At 39.1% G+C, this 13,740-nt stretch overlaps 1 protein-coding gene across 1 annotated transcript; it reads right to left on the bottom strand.

Annotated features, from left to right (window-relative positions):
- Positions 1-3,790: 3,790 nt before the first annotated feature.
- On the bottom strand, positions 3,791-13,527 carry ASB14 (ankyrin repeat and SOCS box containing 14). The gene is made up of 9 exons (XM_008946047.1): positions 13,400-13,527; positions 12,794-12,873; positions 11,315-11,446; positions 11,060-11,218; positions 8,852-9,097; positions 7,043-7,214; positions 5,581-6,124; positions 4,590-4,743; positions 3,791-3,984 (listed from the first exon to the last, which is right to left on the bottom strand). The coding sequence occupies exons 1-9, from the start codon at positions 13,525-13,527 to the stop codon at positions 3,791-3,793; spliced, it is 1,809 nt and encodes a 602-aa protein (XP_008944295.1).
- Positions 13,528-13,740: the final 213 nt, after the last annotated feature.

The raw sequence follows: 13,740 nt of genomic DNA, 5'->3' as shown, positions 1-13,740 counted from the left end.
CCCCCAGCCTGTCAGAGCAGGACTGACTGTGTTAACCAGCTGAGCTGCGGTAGCCCCACCTCCATATGGAAGACCATTAATAGATTAGCAGTCCCATCAAAAAGCATTTCTGATGTGTAGCCTACTTTGCTTTAGCCTTATTGAAGAAATACAGAGTAATCCAATTTTTTGACATTTTCTTGAAACCTACCATTACTGTTTTAGACATAAATCTGCAAAGACGAGGAAGAAAGCGGAAGAGTAAATATGGATGAATCATACAGAATTTTTCAGATTTAGCAATATATGATTGGAGTTAATCCACTTGATTTTCAGGCTTTCCAACTATGCTGTTAAACTTGGTTTTCTAAACCAGGGAGCATAGGAGTGAAGTGCATTTCATTTGTTTTGGATGATTTTTGTCTTAACTACTAAAAAAGGGAAATGACTAAGGAGAGTGATTGAAGAAAACCGATTGATATGCCTGAGTGAAATGGGGGGGAAGGGAGGGTTGCTTATTTAGGAGAGTTTCACTGGTATAAAAATGAGCAAAAATGTAGCAGCATCGGGGAGAGTGGTGAAAGCTACAAGAGCAAATGGTAGGTCAGAAGAGATGAGGAAGTTAGAAAGGGTGCAATGATTTAGCAGTGAGGCAAGAAAACTGAGTTTTGCTTAAGGGGAGGAGCACACGGCTCTCTAATTAGAACTACCTCAAGGCAAAAAAAACCTGCCGGGGTTTTATACATGTCCTCTTCCCCAGAATAAAAATACTATTTGGTGTCATTTTTCCTGTAGGGCTTAGAACCACTTCACTGGAAAACATTTTTATTAAAAATTTAAGACTGCTTAGTATCTTCCTTGAGAGTGTAATTTTTACTATAAACACCTCATGTTCTCCTGGGAACTAATATGGTAGGATTTCACCACCCAAGCATTTTATTGTAAGTAAATTACTGGTTGGTTTCCTCTCCTGTAATCTATTTCTCCTGGTTAGTATTTCCTATTGCCTTTTACTTATAGACTGGTCTGCCAAGCACTTCCAGCTGAAGCTGCAGTTTGTTTTGTGTGCATCTGCTGTTATTTCAGACACTCCTGAAAATATTATTTGAAGTAAGTGATTTTAAAGTGACTTTGCATAGGTACTGAATCAGCAGAGCTGTTTATACTAACTTCTTGTGTTGCTAATTGCAGCCTCATAGTTACTATCACATTTTTTTCCGCTAGGTAAAGGGATACTAGGCTTGTTACACTGTGTAGATCTACACACTGCAGGCCAAGCAAGTCTTGCTGTCTGTTGTTTCAAGCTACATACATTCTTTACGTAGGCAGTGACATGAATATCAACATATATAAAGCATGCTTATGGGTGTGAATTTTGTTACACTATAGACAATACCCAGCACTCCTCTGTGGATCCTAACAGATTTCCCCAAGTTTAAATCAGAGGACAAGTTAAGAGTCGTATACAACTTAGCCATGTATACCTGGTTACAAGTGAGTAGTATAAACTATCCTGGATTTGATAGTCTATTACTTCCTCGATCTGTTTAGGTTTGAAATTGCATCAAGACAATTTACTGTCTAACAGTTAAGTAATATTTAAGAGTTAAGGAACACTGACCCTGTACAATGCTGTCAGATTTCATTTTCATATGGATGTAAACCTAGAGATGAAAATCCTGAAGGAGCTGAAGCTATTTATGAAGATATAATTTAAGTACATTTATCTAAAGAAGCAAATTTGACTGTGCTTATGTTTAAGGTAAATTCTGATTAATTGGTTGCACAGAATTTAGAAGCCAGTGGAGAAAACTGTTACGGTATCATCACTTGTTATTTCAGAAATAATTGACAGAGAAAGAAAACCTGCCTCTGCTTTGTGAATTTAGTATAGACGTTGTCTAGTTTAACAGCAAGAGCTGATATTTTATATTCTTTCTGTTGCTTTATTTTACAAAATTTCTTTGCAAGTCAATCAGGCTCCAAGGCTTTTCTTTTTAACCAAGTACTAAGGGTTTTGGTTTTTTTTCCTTCCACCATGGTATCTTAAGTTGTCCTGACAAGAGTAAGTCAGTGTGTCAATGGGAATGCACTTGTATTAATGAAGTTTATATCACAAGTCAAGGATTTTGTACAATCTTTGAGGTCTTTTTTATAATAAGATTGGAGTGGTCAAATCCGTACAGAGATGTTCCAGATTGATCCTGTTCTAGTGACATGTAAGTGATTTTGGCAATGTTTGAGACTGACTTGCACATTTTACCTGAATAGCTGTATTAAAAACCTCCAGTGGCATACTTACGTCAGTTATGATTGTTGTGTCTTAATCTTGGAAACATGGATAGTAAACATATGCCAGGGCTTCAGTCAGCATTTTGTAGAAATAAAAGCTTAACTATAGTAACTTTCTTGGTGGGGTTTGTACTGGTGCAAAAACCTCCTGCATTTTTTCATAATACTGACTTCTAGGAAGTACCATTATTTGTGACAGGATGTGTTCCCTTCCATCAAACAAGGTTTTTACAGGCCCTTATACCCCACTGTTGAAAAAGTACACATGTTGTAGCTAGATGACAACGTGCAGCACTCTGCAGAGCTGTGGTTACAAGAATGGTCAGAATTCACATGTACAGAGGCTATACCAGCACAACCATTAACATGGGCATTGATGCATATCTTCACGGGCTTTGTTAGATTATTATATAATAAACAACATGTAAAAAGCAATGGGTCATTAACTACATTATGGTTAAATTTGCATTTTATAAGGTTTGTAGATTTTTCTGGGGAAAAGCAGAATTTTGAATTATGTAACTCCTGTGGTAAAGCTGCATGTATAACTAGAAAAAAAAAATCTATGCGTCCCTGATAATGAAGGAATAAATACTACTACTGGCCAGTGTGTTGATGAATTTGTTTTTTCCTAAAATTTGGACTGACATCTGCAGCATTATTGGAAAGAACAGGCATGCTTGGGTCTGTGTGTATGCAAGACTTCCGAAGGCACCTGTAACTGCTCACAGATAGTCTTCCAAAAGCTTAAGCTCCAACTATCTGAAGAGGAACTCCAGAAATTGCAAGCATGGCTTTGGACAGTACTGTAAAAGAAAAACCTAGTTCCAGAGAGAGCAATCAAATTACATAATGGATGAGACATAGCCATACCTGAGAATAAGATGCAGAACCAACTCGTCTTTCAGCAATAGTACCTCCTTGTTGAAACACTGGTATATCACGCTAGCTGCTGTGATAAGCAGAGGTTTCTACAGCTGTTAATCCCACATTTCACTGCTTAGAATGTGGGATGGCTGAACTGGGTGAAAAAAATACATTTACTTAAGCTGCTCTTCAGAACTTCACTGCAGGACTTCTCAAATAGAAACTACTTTGTGGCAAGAGAAAAGGAAGTACAACAGGAAAAAGCACGATGTCCTGTTCTGGTTTCAGTTAAATCCCTGACCTCTAACTAAACCCTGAGATTAACCTTGCAGTGGGGGTAGTGTTACCTGATACCACAGGCTTTAATTTGGGATCGAGTTTTGCAGTCCTACATTTTACAGTTCCTTAACTTTGCACACTAAGCATCTGAAACACGATGGCCATAGCTTTCAGCTAGTTTATATTCCAGTAGATACATAGAATGGGATCACCAATACTTACATTTTAGGGTTCTCCCCACTTCCTTCAGGGGCGAGGGGGAAATGCTGATATTCCTTAGTATACATAGGAGATAAAATCCCCAAAGAAAAAAGTGGCTGCGCAAGTCAGTCTTATCCACGTCAAAATTCCCTTCAAGACACAGAACTAATAACTATGTACAGCTGAGGTTGTAAATTCCTGTGAAGTTCTTCTGGCTATAAAGATCATATTCCTTGTATAGTATATAGTCTTTCAAGCAGTTTGGCAGTGGAAGGAAAGTCATGAAGACAGGACAGCGGAGGCGCAACCGGCCCATGCATTCCCGGATTTTCAGACGGCAAAGATGCTTCAGAGGGCGAGGATTTCCTGGAAATGAGAAGGTGAAATTGTTAGTAAATTATTTATTAAATTTTGTTCAATTAATTTATGAAGTATTCTGCTACCTTTCAAAAGCTTTTTTCCCTGATTTTGCTGCACGTTCATTCTGTGAATAGACAGATAAAATGAATGTGCCTGTCCCTGGATAACCAGAGCTGTCAGGGTCTATCCCTTTTATCTCAGCCCACACATCTCTGTCATATTTTCAATCACTGGCAGCTAAACCAACACATTTTGTTTCGGTCAAGTTGGCTAAATGTAGGTTAATGCAAGTTTAAGTAGTAAAGTTTGGGGAATGTACTTTTAACTCCAAATAACTGGTGCCAATTTCCATCAACCTGAAAAAGCTACTAAAAGTAGAATTTTGAGTAGCTACTTCTTAGTATATGTACAGCAAAAAGGACACAATTAATCTAGACTAGAACTAAATTAATTAAAAATGGTGATATATTAGATTTTTTCCATCCGCTTGAAGCAGAGGAAAGGTTTTTGTTCCCTTGAAGAGGACTGTACTGTTTGCATTGAAATTAAAGTTCTCAAGTGCTCTACATAAATTGTGCAGTTACTGTCAAATGTGAACATCAGATACTTACTCAAAATCAAATCGATTTCTGGCCAGAGTTCCTGTTCTTTGAGAACTGCTTCTAGCTTCCAGCAGATATTAACGTGGTCGACGTAATCTAACATTACTCGTACTACTTTCCCAGACAGATGCTTCAACCATGACAAGGTTATCACTTCACAGAACTAATAGAAACAAAATATGTAATAGGATAATATTCAGTACTCCTGGAAATTGCTTCTGTCTCTGCAGGACAAGAGCAATTAAATAACTTCATCAGAACGCCAGGAAGAATGAGTGTTCTGTCAGCCAGGGGATTTCTGGAGGTTGTCCCAGCTTGCATTAAGAACAGGAAAACCTGAGAGATTTTGTATTGGATCCAAAAATGAACTTAAGCAGCTGTATATTTAGTAAATAAGCACTTAAAAAGAAGCGCTAGCACTCCCTCAGTGGAATTTAGACTCGCGTCCCTGCCTGAAGAACTGGGGGAGCCACCAGCCCATTGCATGCCATACCCTACCCTTATCTTCAGGTTAAAGAAGGGTTATCTAGATTCAAGTGGACTTTACAAACTGCAGAACAATGCTGCTGCTGGGTGTGTCTCTAGGATCCTTTTCAGACTGGTCCAGGGCTGTTCATTTCTGCTCAGTGCTTGTCACGCCAGCTCCAGTAGGTCCTTACAACAGCCTTCCAGTATTAGTGGTAGGATACAAAAGAACCCAGCCAGTTCACAGCGTGGACAAGACTGCCCTTGAGAGCCAGTTCTGTACTGATCATTAGCGTATCGTTAGCTGTATTTTCACAATTAAAAATACTGTTTATAATCATTTGCTGTCACAAACCAAGCCACATGGCAACCTCTTATTTAATTTTAAAGCCTTGGCTATTTCTATCTTTATATGTTTAAACTGTCTTACACTTTCAAACCTTCCTGTTCTGACACTGCATCAAGTACATTTCCATTTAGGTTTAGGAAGGATACTGGTAGTCAAACAACATCTGAAGCCATCTGATACACCTACCATTGTATCTCTGATAACAGTAGAAGTCCACCCGTCAGTCCCATACTGGGCATGCGAACTGCTTCCCCGGGGGCAGTCAAAGCAGCGGTGCACGTCGTACCCGTAGTTCATCAGCATTCGTAACGTGACTTCATCCTTCAGCGCGTACTGCAGAGCTGACGGGAAATGCGTCGTGTTCACTCTGCAGAAGTAATTGACATTAGCCCCGTGTCGCAGCAGCAGATTCATTAACTCGTAGTTGCCCATCCTCAAGGCTATTTGGAGACAGTTGATGGGATCTTGGTTTGTCAGGGCTCCAGCCTTCAGCAGCAGCTGGGTGGAACAGATGTCCCCGTTGGAAACGGCGAAGTACAGGGCTGACTTCCGGTGGTCGTCGTAGCCTTTGCGAACTCTCTGATCCAGCATAAAATTGGCATCAAACCCAGATTTGAGGAGAAACTCAAGGCACTGAGGGTGTGATCCTGCTGCTGCTGAGTGAACTGGACTTATCCCACTTTTTTTAATGGCGTCAAAATTAGTAACTGGAACTAATATTTTTAGGGCTCTGAAGAATTAAAAAAAGAAGAATCTCAGAATCTTAAACACATGGGTTCACCAAGCTCAATCTTTGAACTTCTCTGTGTTGCTGGGGTTCAGAATTCATCACGACTGTGTAAAATTGTCTTAACAACCAAGCCGGCCCCATGGCACACTCTGCCTCTGCACTGACTTTAATTGCTAACAATTCCACCGTTGGCCTGCAATGGATACTGACTTTACATTTACTACATGCAAGATAATATTCTGTTATACTGCTATTCCTGAACGACACCATTCCTTCTTAGAGGAATAATGGTTCTTTCTCAACAGAAGCGTTTCCTGAATGTCAAGGGCACAGTGTTATTGGCTAGCCTATACCACTTATGGAAATAATAGAATAGAACATGAATACATATATACTTTATATAATACATTTACATTTAAGCATAATTTAATAGATATAAAATATTAACATAGGAATTAAGAATCCTCAGATTCTTAAGCACTAGTAGACACTCCTAGTATTGAAGACTTGTTTCTTGCACATAGTGTTTTTAGCACACACATCTTCCAGTAACATTCATGTCTCTAAAACAGGGATAGCCCTTATCCCTTAATCTATTTATATTTAGGCCATTTACCTTCCTGTGATGAGGTGGAGATGAGGCACACCCAAAATAAGTGAGGATGTCCCAAGAACCTTGATATCAGAGTGGAGAGTGTTCCTATTTGTGACAAGTGGGGAACTACTACCAGAATTAGTAGTACTCATTTTAACCTGACTGATCTCTTACACTCAGACATAGAAACTTCGTATTTACACAGTCAAAAAGAATTCCTTCTACAAAACTGCAGATTTGCTGCCTGCTTTGAATAAGGTAGAATTAGCAAAATTAGTATTCCTGGTGTCACCATTATATAATTTTTAAGTATATTAACTCACAGAAAGTGTCCTCTATATGCAGCTCTGTGGATTGGCAAATGACCCGAATGCTTTGGTACATTGGCATCAGCCCCATATTCCAGTAAAAGACTCAAAGAATCTGGATTTCCTCCTCCTGCTGCTTCAAATAACACAGAAGCACAATCCATTGCCTGTGAAAGAACATCTGCACCTGGAAAGGAGCATCAAGGATTTTCACAGTAGTCACTGTAAATACCCAGAAGTAACTAATATCTCCAACCCTCCAATGATATGGTACTTTGAATTCTACTCTTCAACATATAAAACTATTATAAGCATAAACCTTCATGTTGGATTCTTGATCTCAGATGTCTTTATGTAATGCTGGGAACAAGATGGTCCAAATTGCTTTGAATAAAATTACACTAAGTCTTGCTGCTAGAACTGGGCAAGCAAGGGCTTTGGTTCCTATTCATACAAACAATTCTTTTGTTGCATATAATGCATTTCAATTCTTCTACTTTACAAAGGTCAGACACATGTAATTGTAAATATGAGAGAATTCAGCATCCAAACAGTTTGTACAATCCAGTTGCAGTGCTGCTGAGCCATCACATAAAATTCCCCACCATAAATGTCTTGTCACACCTTCTACATGGTGACCTGTCTACATAAGAAAATAATAATGCAACTACAACTACTCACTAAAATATTAATATAGTATAAAAATGTAGTCTTTATCAGGCTTTTAGTTAACTAATCACAGCAATCCTCTTGGTGAGGATAACATTTAATTTTCTTTAGTAAGGAAAATTACTTCTGCTGCTACTTCTGAAGGTCTTCTTACAATAACCAGTTTTAATCCCATCACTGAACTTTCAGAAGACTAATTAAAATGTGGGTAAATAGGCTAACTACTTCAGAGGGAATATATATTTGTATATATGTGCACACACATGTATATATATGTATAATCTTAAACCATGACATTTACATACTAAGAATTTTTTACATGGACCCTAACTCACACGATTTGGGACTAAAATTTTTCCAAATAAATTAAGATGCCATCTAAAAATGCAAACAAAATATCGCCTGCAAAGTGTCAGATTTACTTGTAGTTTTGCAAAGCATTCACTGTTACCTACTACAGTTTTCTACAAGTAATCCCTAAAGATATATTTTGTATATGTTTGGATCTGTTAACACTAGAGGCTGTATACTCAGAAACACCTAACAGTTTGTATCTTATCACTTCAGTAATTCAAAGTTTCACTGGGTACTGAGCTACATTTTTTGCCTCTGCATTTAGGAATAACTTTATCTGTTGGAAAGAGGATTCACTTTGTCCTGTTTGGGCTTTAAACATTTCAGTACTAACAAATGTGGATTACAATTTCTACTCACTTCAGAAACACAAGCACTGAATGTTATTAAATCAGTCTGAGCTGTAAAACAGAACCACAGAATAGTTGAGGTCAGAAAAGACCTCTGGAGATCACCCAGTCCAACCTTGTGCTTGAGCAGGGTCAGCTACAGCAGGGTGCCCAGGACAGTGTCTAATCAGGCGTTTACTGTCTCCAAGGATGGAGACGCCACAACTTCTCCAAGTGACTTGTTCCAACATTCAACCACCCACCCCCCCACCCCGAAAAAAGTTCTTACATTCAGACAGAATTTGCTAGGTTTCAGTTGGTGCCATTGCCTCCTGTCCTGTCATTGGGCATCACTGAAAAGAAGCTGGCTGTCTTCTTTACATCATTGCATCATATACTTGTAACACCAGCAAGCTAGATCCCCACCCCGAGTCTTCTCTTCCTATAAACTGCCTATATAATAAAGTCTCACCTTTTTGCAGTAGGAGCTCCATGATTTCTGTATGTCCACCCTGTGCAGCCAGTGCTAGAGGCGTGAGCCCATATCCACTGCGAGGGTCAGGATCTGCTCCAGAATGAAGGAGAAGCTTCACCAGATCCTTCCTGCCTAGTCTGGCTGCCTCGTGCAAAGCAGTCCTGTTGTGGACACACTGCAAATTCACTTTTGCACCAGAACTTATCAATAAGGAGGCAATCTCATATGAATCGTGTTTAATTGCTGTAAGAGAATAGGCAAAGCACCCGTCAGAATGTTACTCAGCACTGTTCTAGGCACTTTGGCTTCTGTCATGTGACAGCCCAGGAAACCTCAAGCTATTCCTGACAGCGCTATTTATACTCTGAGCAATGTCACATGAGACTGAAAGCTTTAACTTCTCAACAGGTCTGTTCTTTGTTTCCAGGATAACATTAACTATGCAAACGAATAATTTTATGGCAATCTCTTTTTCCCTCTGAAATCCCCTGCGCTTGGTAATGCAACTTTCCTTGCCACTAGATGGAGATCCTACACAGGGACTTGGTGCAGTCATGAGCTGGCCTGCTCAGAGAGCTCCGTTTAATCTTCCTAAGCAGCTACCACAATATGAAGCATAGTTTAAGAAGCCCGTGTCATATGCCTTCTTAGCTTAATAAGCCAGATCTTTTAAGTCGGTAAGGATCTTAAGAGTGTCATCTGCATTGGCTCCAGCAGGCAGAATGAAAAGGCAACACCCTTCCCTTCTCTCTGTGATCTTCCAGGCTGTGCAGGGTAGAACAGTGAGTGCCCTTCACTGAAACAGATTAGACAGAGGAGCTTCATGAGCCACAGCTCCTTGAAATACCACTGACAGCATGCTATAACCTATGATGTCCCATTATCTGTACAGTGCATGGATGCTTTACATAAATCCCACACAGCCCCTTGTTAGGGGATGGTGCATTTTAATGTAGTGCACTTCAAAAGTATCCAGCAATTCTTTCTCTACATCTTTTCTAAGCAGTTGGCCCTGACTAGAAGCTTCAGTCACTTCACAAGGATGGAATGGGGGGGGTCCTCCAGATGGTTGGTAGGCTTCCTCTTTCTTGAACACTAGTTTTGAAAAAAACACTCTTCCAATATGAAAAAACTTACAGGCTTGTCCAAAAAACTTCCAGTGCTCCTTTAGAACTCCGATAATGGGAACAAGCTTTCTTTATGTACCTTTTTTTGGGCTAGAGTTCAGTAACAGTAAGAGTATCATAGACCAAACTGAGGGAAGCAAAGGAAATAAATGTAGGACGTTTTTTAAAAATATCTTGGCAAAATATGGCTCTTTATGAATCAATAATTACAGTTCTTGCATATGATCAAATGAAAATGGCATCCACACTAAGGGTGACACTAGGAATGGGAACTTCTTCAATTAAAAAAAAAAAAATTCAAAAGGGAACTGAACTGAGAAGTTCAGCCTGTGTAGCTTCTTCACTTGTCATACTGGTATTAATTCCAACAATGTCTGAATAAGGAAAAATACCGTTCTATGCTCCACATAATGCAGATAAATCAGGCTGGTTTGCTCCAGTTTTTGAATCAAAACCTATTACCACCATTTGGAGAAAGAGAAGCTGATGCAATGAAAGAGGTATCATCTAAGCAAAGAATATGGATGTTTTATGCCTAAAGACGTGAAGAAGGCTAATATCATGAAGGACCTGGTTACCTGGCACCACTGCATAAATGCTGGTGAGAAGGGCAGAGGAAGACACTCTGCACTTCATGGAGAGAGCTATTCGAGTCTTTGAGGAAGAAGAGGTATGTTCAATCTGAACCTTGAACTCTTTGGAACTGAGGGGTGGAAAATGGTAGGCATCTGGAGCTCCCTGCACTGGATCAGATGTTAGGGAAAGCTTTTTAGTTTCTCCTAGTTCTGCGTTTCCCCTACTTCAGTAGACCAATAAGGATTATACTTTAATTAATAAATAATGCTAAGAACTTTGTGGTGATGGTCCCTGACTTGGATGTGTGAGCCCATTTAAAGTCTTGATGTCATCTAAGACAGACAGGGACGGACACATTCAGTACCAAGATTACTTTTTGTTCCTTACAGTGAAGTATTTTAGATATTGATTTGAAGTCAAATACATCAGATTGAAACCTATAAAGTGCCACTATAATCTCACCGTATGCCCTCGCCTCTCCACCCCTAAACAGGGTATTCACCTATAACTAAAGGAGAATCTCCCTCCTCGTTCTTAACATTGGGATTGCAGCCGTTGAGCAGGAGAATGCGGACATTATCTACGAAGCAGTTTCTTACTGCCACCAAGAGGGGTGTTTCCCCTTTTAGAGTGGTCTGCTCCCTCGTAAAGGCACAGGAGGCTGGAAGACAGAAAAGCAGAACGCATCTGAAGGTGGATGACTCATCAAACCTGTCCTTGTCAAACTTTTTGATGGAAACCCCAAAGGACTCTGTACCTTTCAAAGTTATTTCAAGGATGTTCTTATTTCTCTGTGCTGCAGCTTCATGCAGAGGAAGCCAGTCTTGCTGATCTGCTTCTTCGAAAGCGGAACGGTGCCTCACCAACTTCACCAAGGCCTCTTCTTGGCCTGTGATATTTTCAGACAGACACATAACCCATTACTCACAATAAAACAGAATTCAGGCAACTAATATATGTGGTGTCGTCTATCCTACCAGTATATCTAGAATAAACAGCTTGTTTTGTCAAAGCTACTTTTTTCTCAAAGGGTGGTTTACGTAAATGGAACAATCAATGACTGACTCAAAGTATTTTAAATTATACACCGAAAAAACCCTTAATTATAATAGTAAGATTATCCTTATAATGCTAAAATATTTCGAATAAAATCCTCTCAGGAGCAATAGCTTAATGGAGTGTAAAAGTTTAATGTAAAAACAGATGTCCTAGCTAAATTGTAGGCAAAAATATTTAGGTTGGCAAAGTAAAATGAAGTTGATTTAACAGGGATGAGGCCTATCTATTTTTTCCCGCTTTTAATAACCAACTTACGGGATCTTTAATCAACACAAGCAATTACATTTTCAATTTTATAGCTCATCAAGCAACAGCAAAATTTTCTTGGCTGGAAAGCCCGTGTAAGCAGAGGCCTGGTTTCTGCTTATTCTTTATCCCGTCATGCCTGGGAGAAGGCAGTCTGCCCTTCTGTTAGTTACAAATATGGGATGAAGGGACAGACTACTCTCCATTTCTGCTGCTGAAGTTCTCCTACATATGGAAGAATCAGACATTCATAAAGACAGACAACAAGTGTAACTGGAGTTTAGACACATTCTCCACCATGTATGGAACATTTATAGCATTTGCTTTTCCAGAAAAGACTTGGTTTCCTGATTCCCTACTTCAGTAAATATCTTTGTCTCTATAGTATGACATGTATAAAGACTGGACTGAAGGTTTCCCACTGCCAGGCAACTGCTCAAACAACTGCATTACTTATGCCTATTGCTTAGTTATCTCTGTAATTCATTATACAAATTAACTGCACCACTAAGTAGAAGTTTCAGTGAAGCAGACTAAGACCATCTCATATTGGAATACACTAAAGTTTGGCAGTGAAGGAGTAATTCTAGAACATTCTTCACGTAGAAAAGGGACTTTAATCTGGGTATCACAAAATGGCAAACGCTTTTATGAAGTATTAATTGATTAGGGACCTTGCCATACAAGGCCTGGCATTGTCCCATAATTCCAGGAGGAGAAGCACTGGAATCTCTGAGAGGAGCAACGTAAGAACCCCTCCCATTACAATGTTCCTATCTAATAGATTAGCTTTTGGGTGTTCCATTTTCAGTTACTTTACTCCTCCCAAGATTATATGTAGAAAATATGCACTTAAAACAGCTGACCAAACAGTGAAAATGTTGGCATTGCTCAATAATGCAATACCCAGGTGATTCTTCAAGGTACAGGCTTGGTGTGGTGTGTTTGTACTTAACTGTCCGGATTGCTGCAATTATCTTTCCGTGTTCTTTACTTGCAATATAATGGAAACTGCGTAAACAGAACAAAAATAAAGTGACAAGTAAAACTTAATGTGAAGTTCAGGATATAATTATACTTTAATTTCAATACTGAGGTCTAGACTGCATGTTAGACTACTGTAAGTTACATAGGTTTTGTCAGGGTTAATATCTTAAAATGCTTCTTTTGTTGGTCTTCCCCTGCCACTACAAATAAGTGGATTTTTCACACAAAGGCCAACAATTAAATACTAAAATGAGTGAAAGCTATCATACTAATCTCTTTTTTACATCATATACTTTTCTTCAAAAAGCCTTGTGCTCATTTAGATATTGAAGTAAAATGTCACCTGAAAGTTTTATAGGTTCCATATTTTTGAGGAAATGGGTATACTTTTTCAGGGAGAACTCGGAACAAGTGACCTACCAGTGGTTGCCAATGTCCATGAGACAAGGTAAGAGGAGTACAACATACAGACTCCCAAAGGAAAATAAGGTTACTACATGCTTATAATGATGCCAAGAAAACATCCACAACAGAAGTAATAACTTAATACCTTTCAACCTCTGTCGCACTGCCGCTTGTTTCAATTTTATGCCTGTCTTGTAAGCTTTCCTGAATGGCTCGCTGGGTAGGGATTTCATCATCAGAATCATCATCAAACATGTACGTAGAACTATACATGGCAAATCAGCACAAATTGGATCACTCTTTGTACGGAAACACCGCTTTCTAACTGGAAGCAGATGTTAAATCTTAAGGTTAAATCTGGAGTAGTAAGAAGTAACAATTGCTGTTAAAGTATCAAGAGAAATGAAACATAGTTAAAAATAAGTGAATCAGAATTCCTCCACTGCAAGCTCCAGCCTTCTCCCAAATATTTAAGGTAATAAATAA

This window comes from Merops nubicus, unplaced genomic scaffold (genome assembly GCF_000691845.1).
Source record: "Merops nubicus isolate BGI_N331 unplaced genomic scaffold, ASM69184v1 scaffold17698, whole genome shotgun sequence".
NCBI lineage: Eukaryota > Metazoa > Chordata > Aves > Coraciiformes > Meropidae > Merops > Merops nubicus.
This window is presented reverse-complemented; position numbering and strand designations above follow the sequence as displayed.

Coding starts and splice junctions, on each gene's coding strand:
- ASB14 (XM_008946047.1), bottom strand. CDS start 13,527: ATGTATAGTTCTACGTACATGTTTGATGATGATTCTGATGATGAAATC. Junction 11,447..12,793: donor GTACAAACACACCACACCAA/GCCTGTACCTTG, acceptor AAAATATCACAG/GCCAAGAAGAGGCCTTGGTG. Junction 6,125..7,042: donor GCATATAGAGGACACTTTCT/GTGAGTTAATAT, acceptor TTAATTCTTCAG/AGCCCTAAAAATATTAGTTC.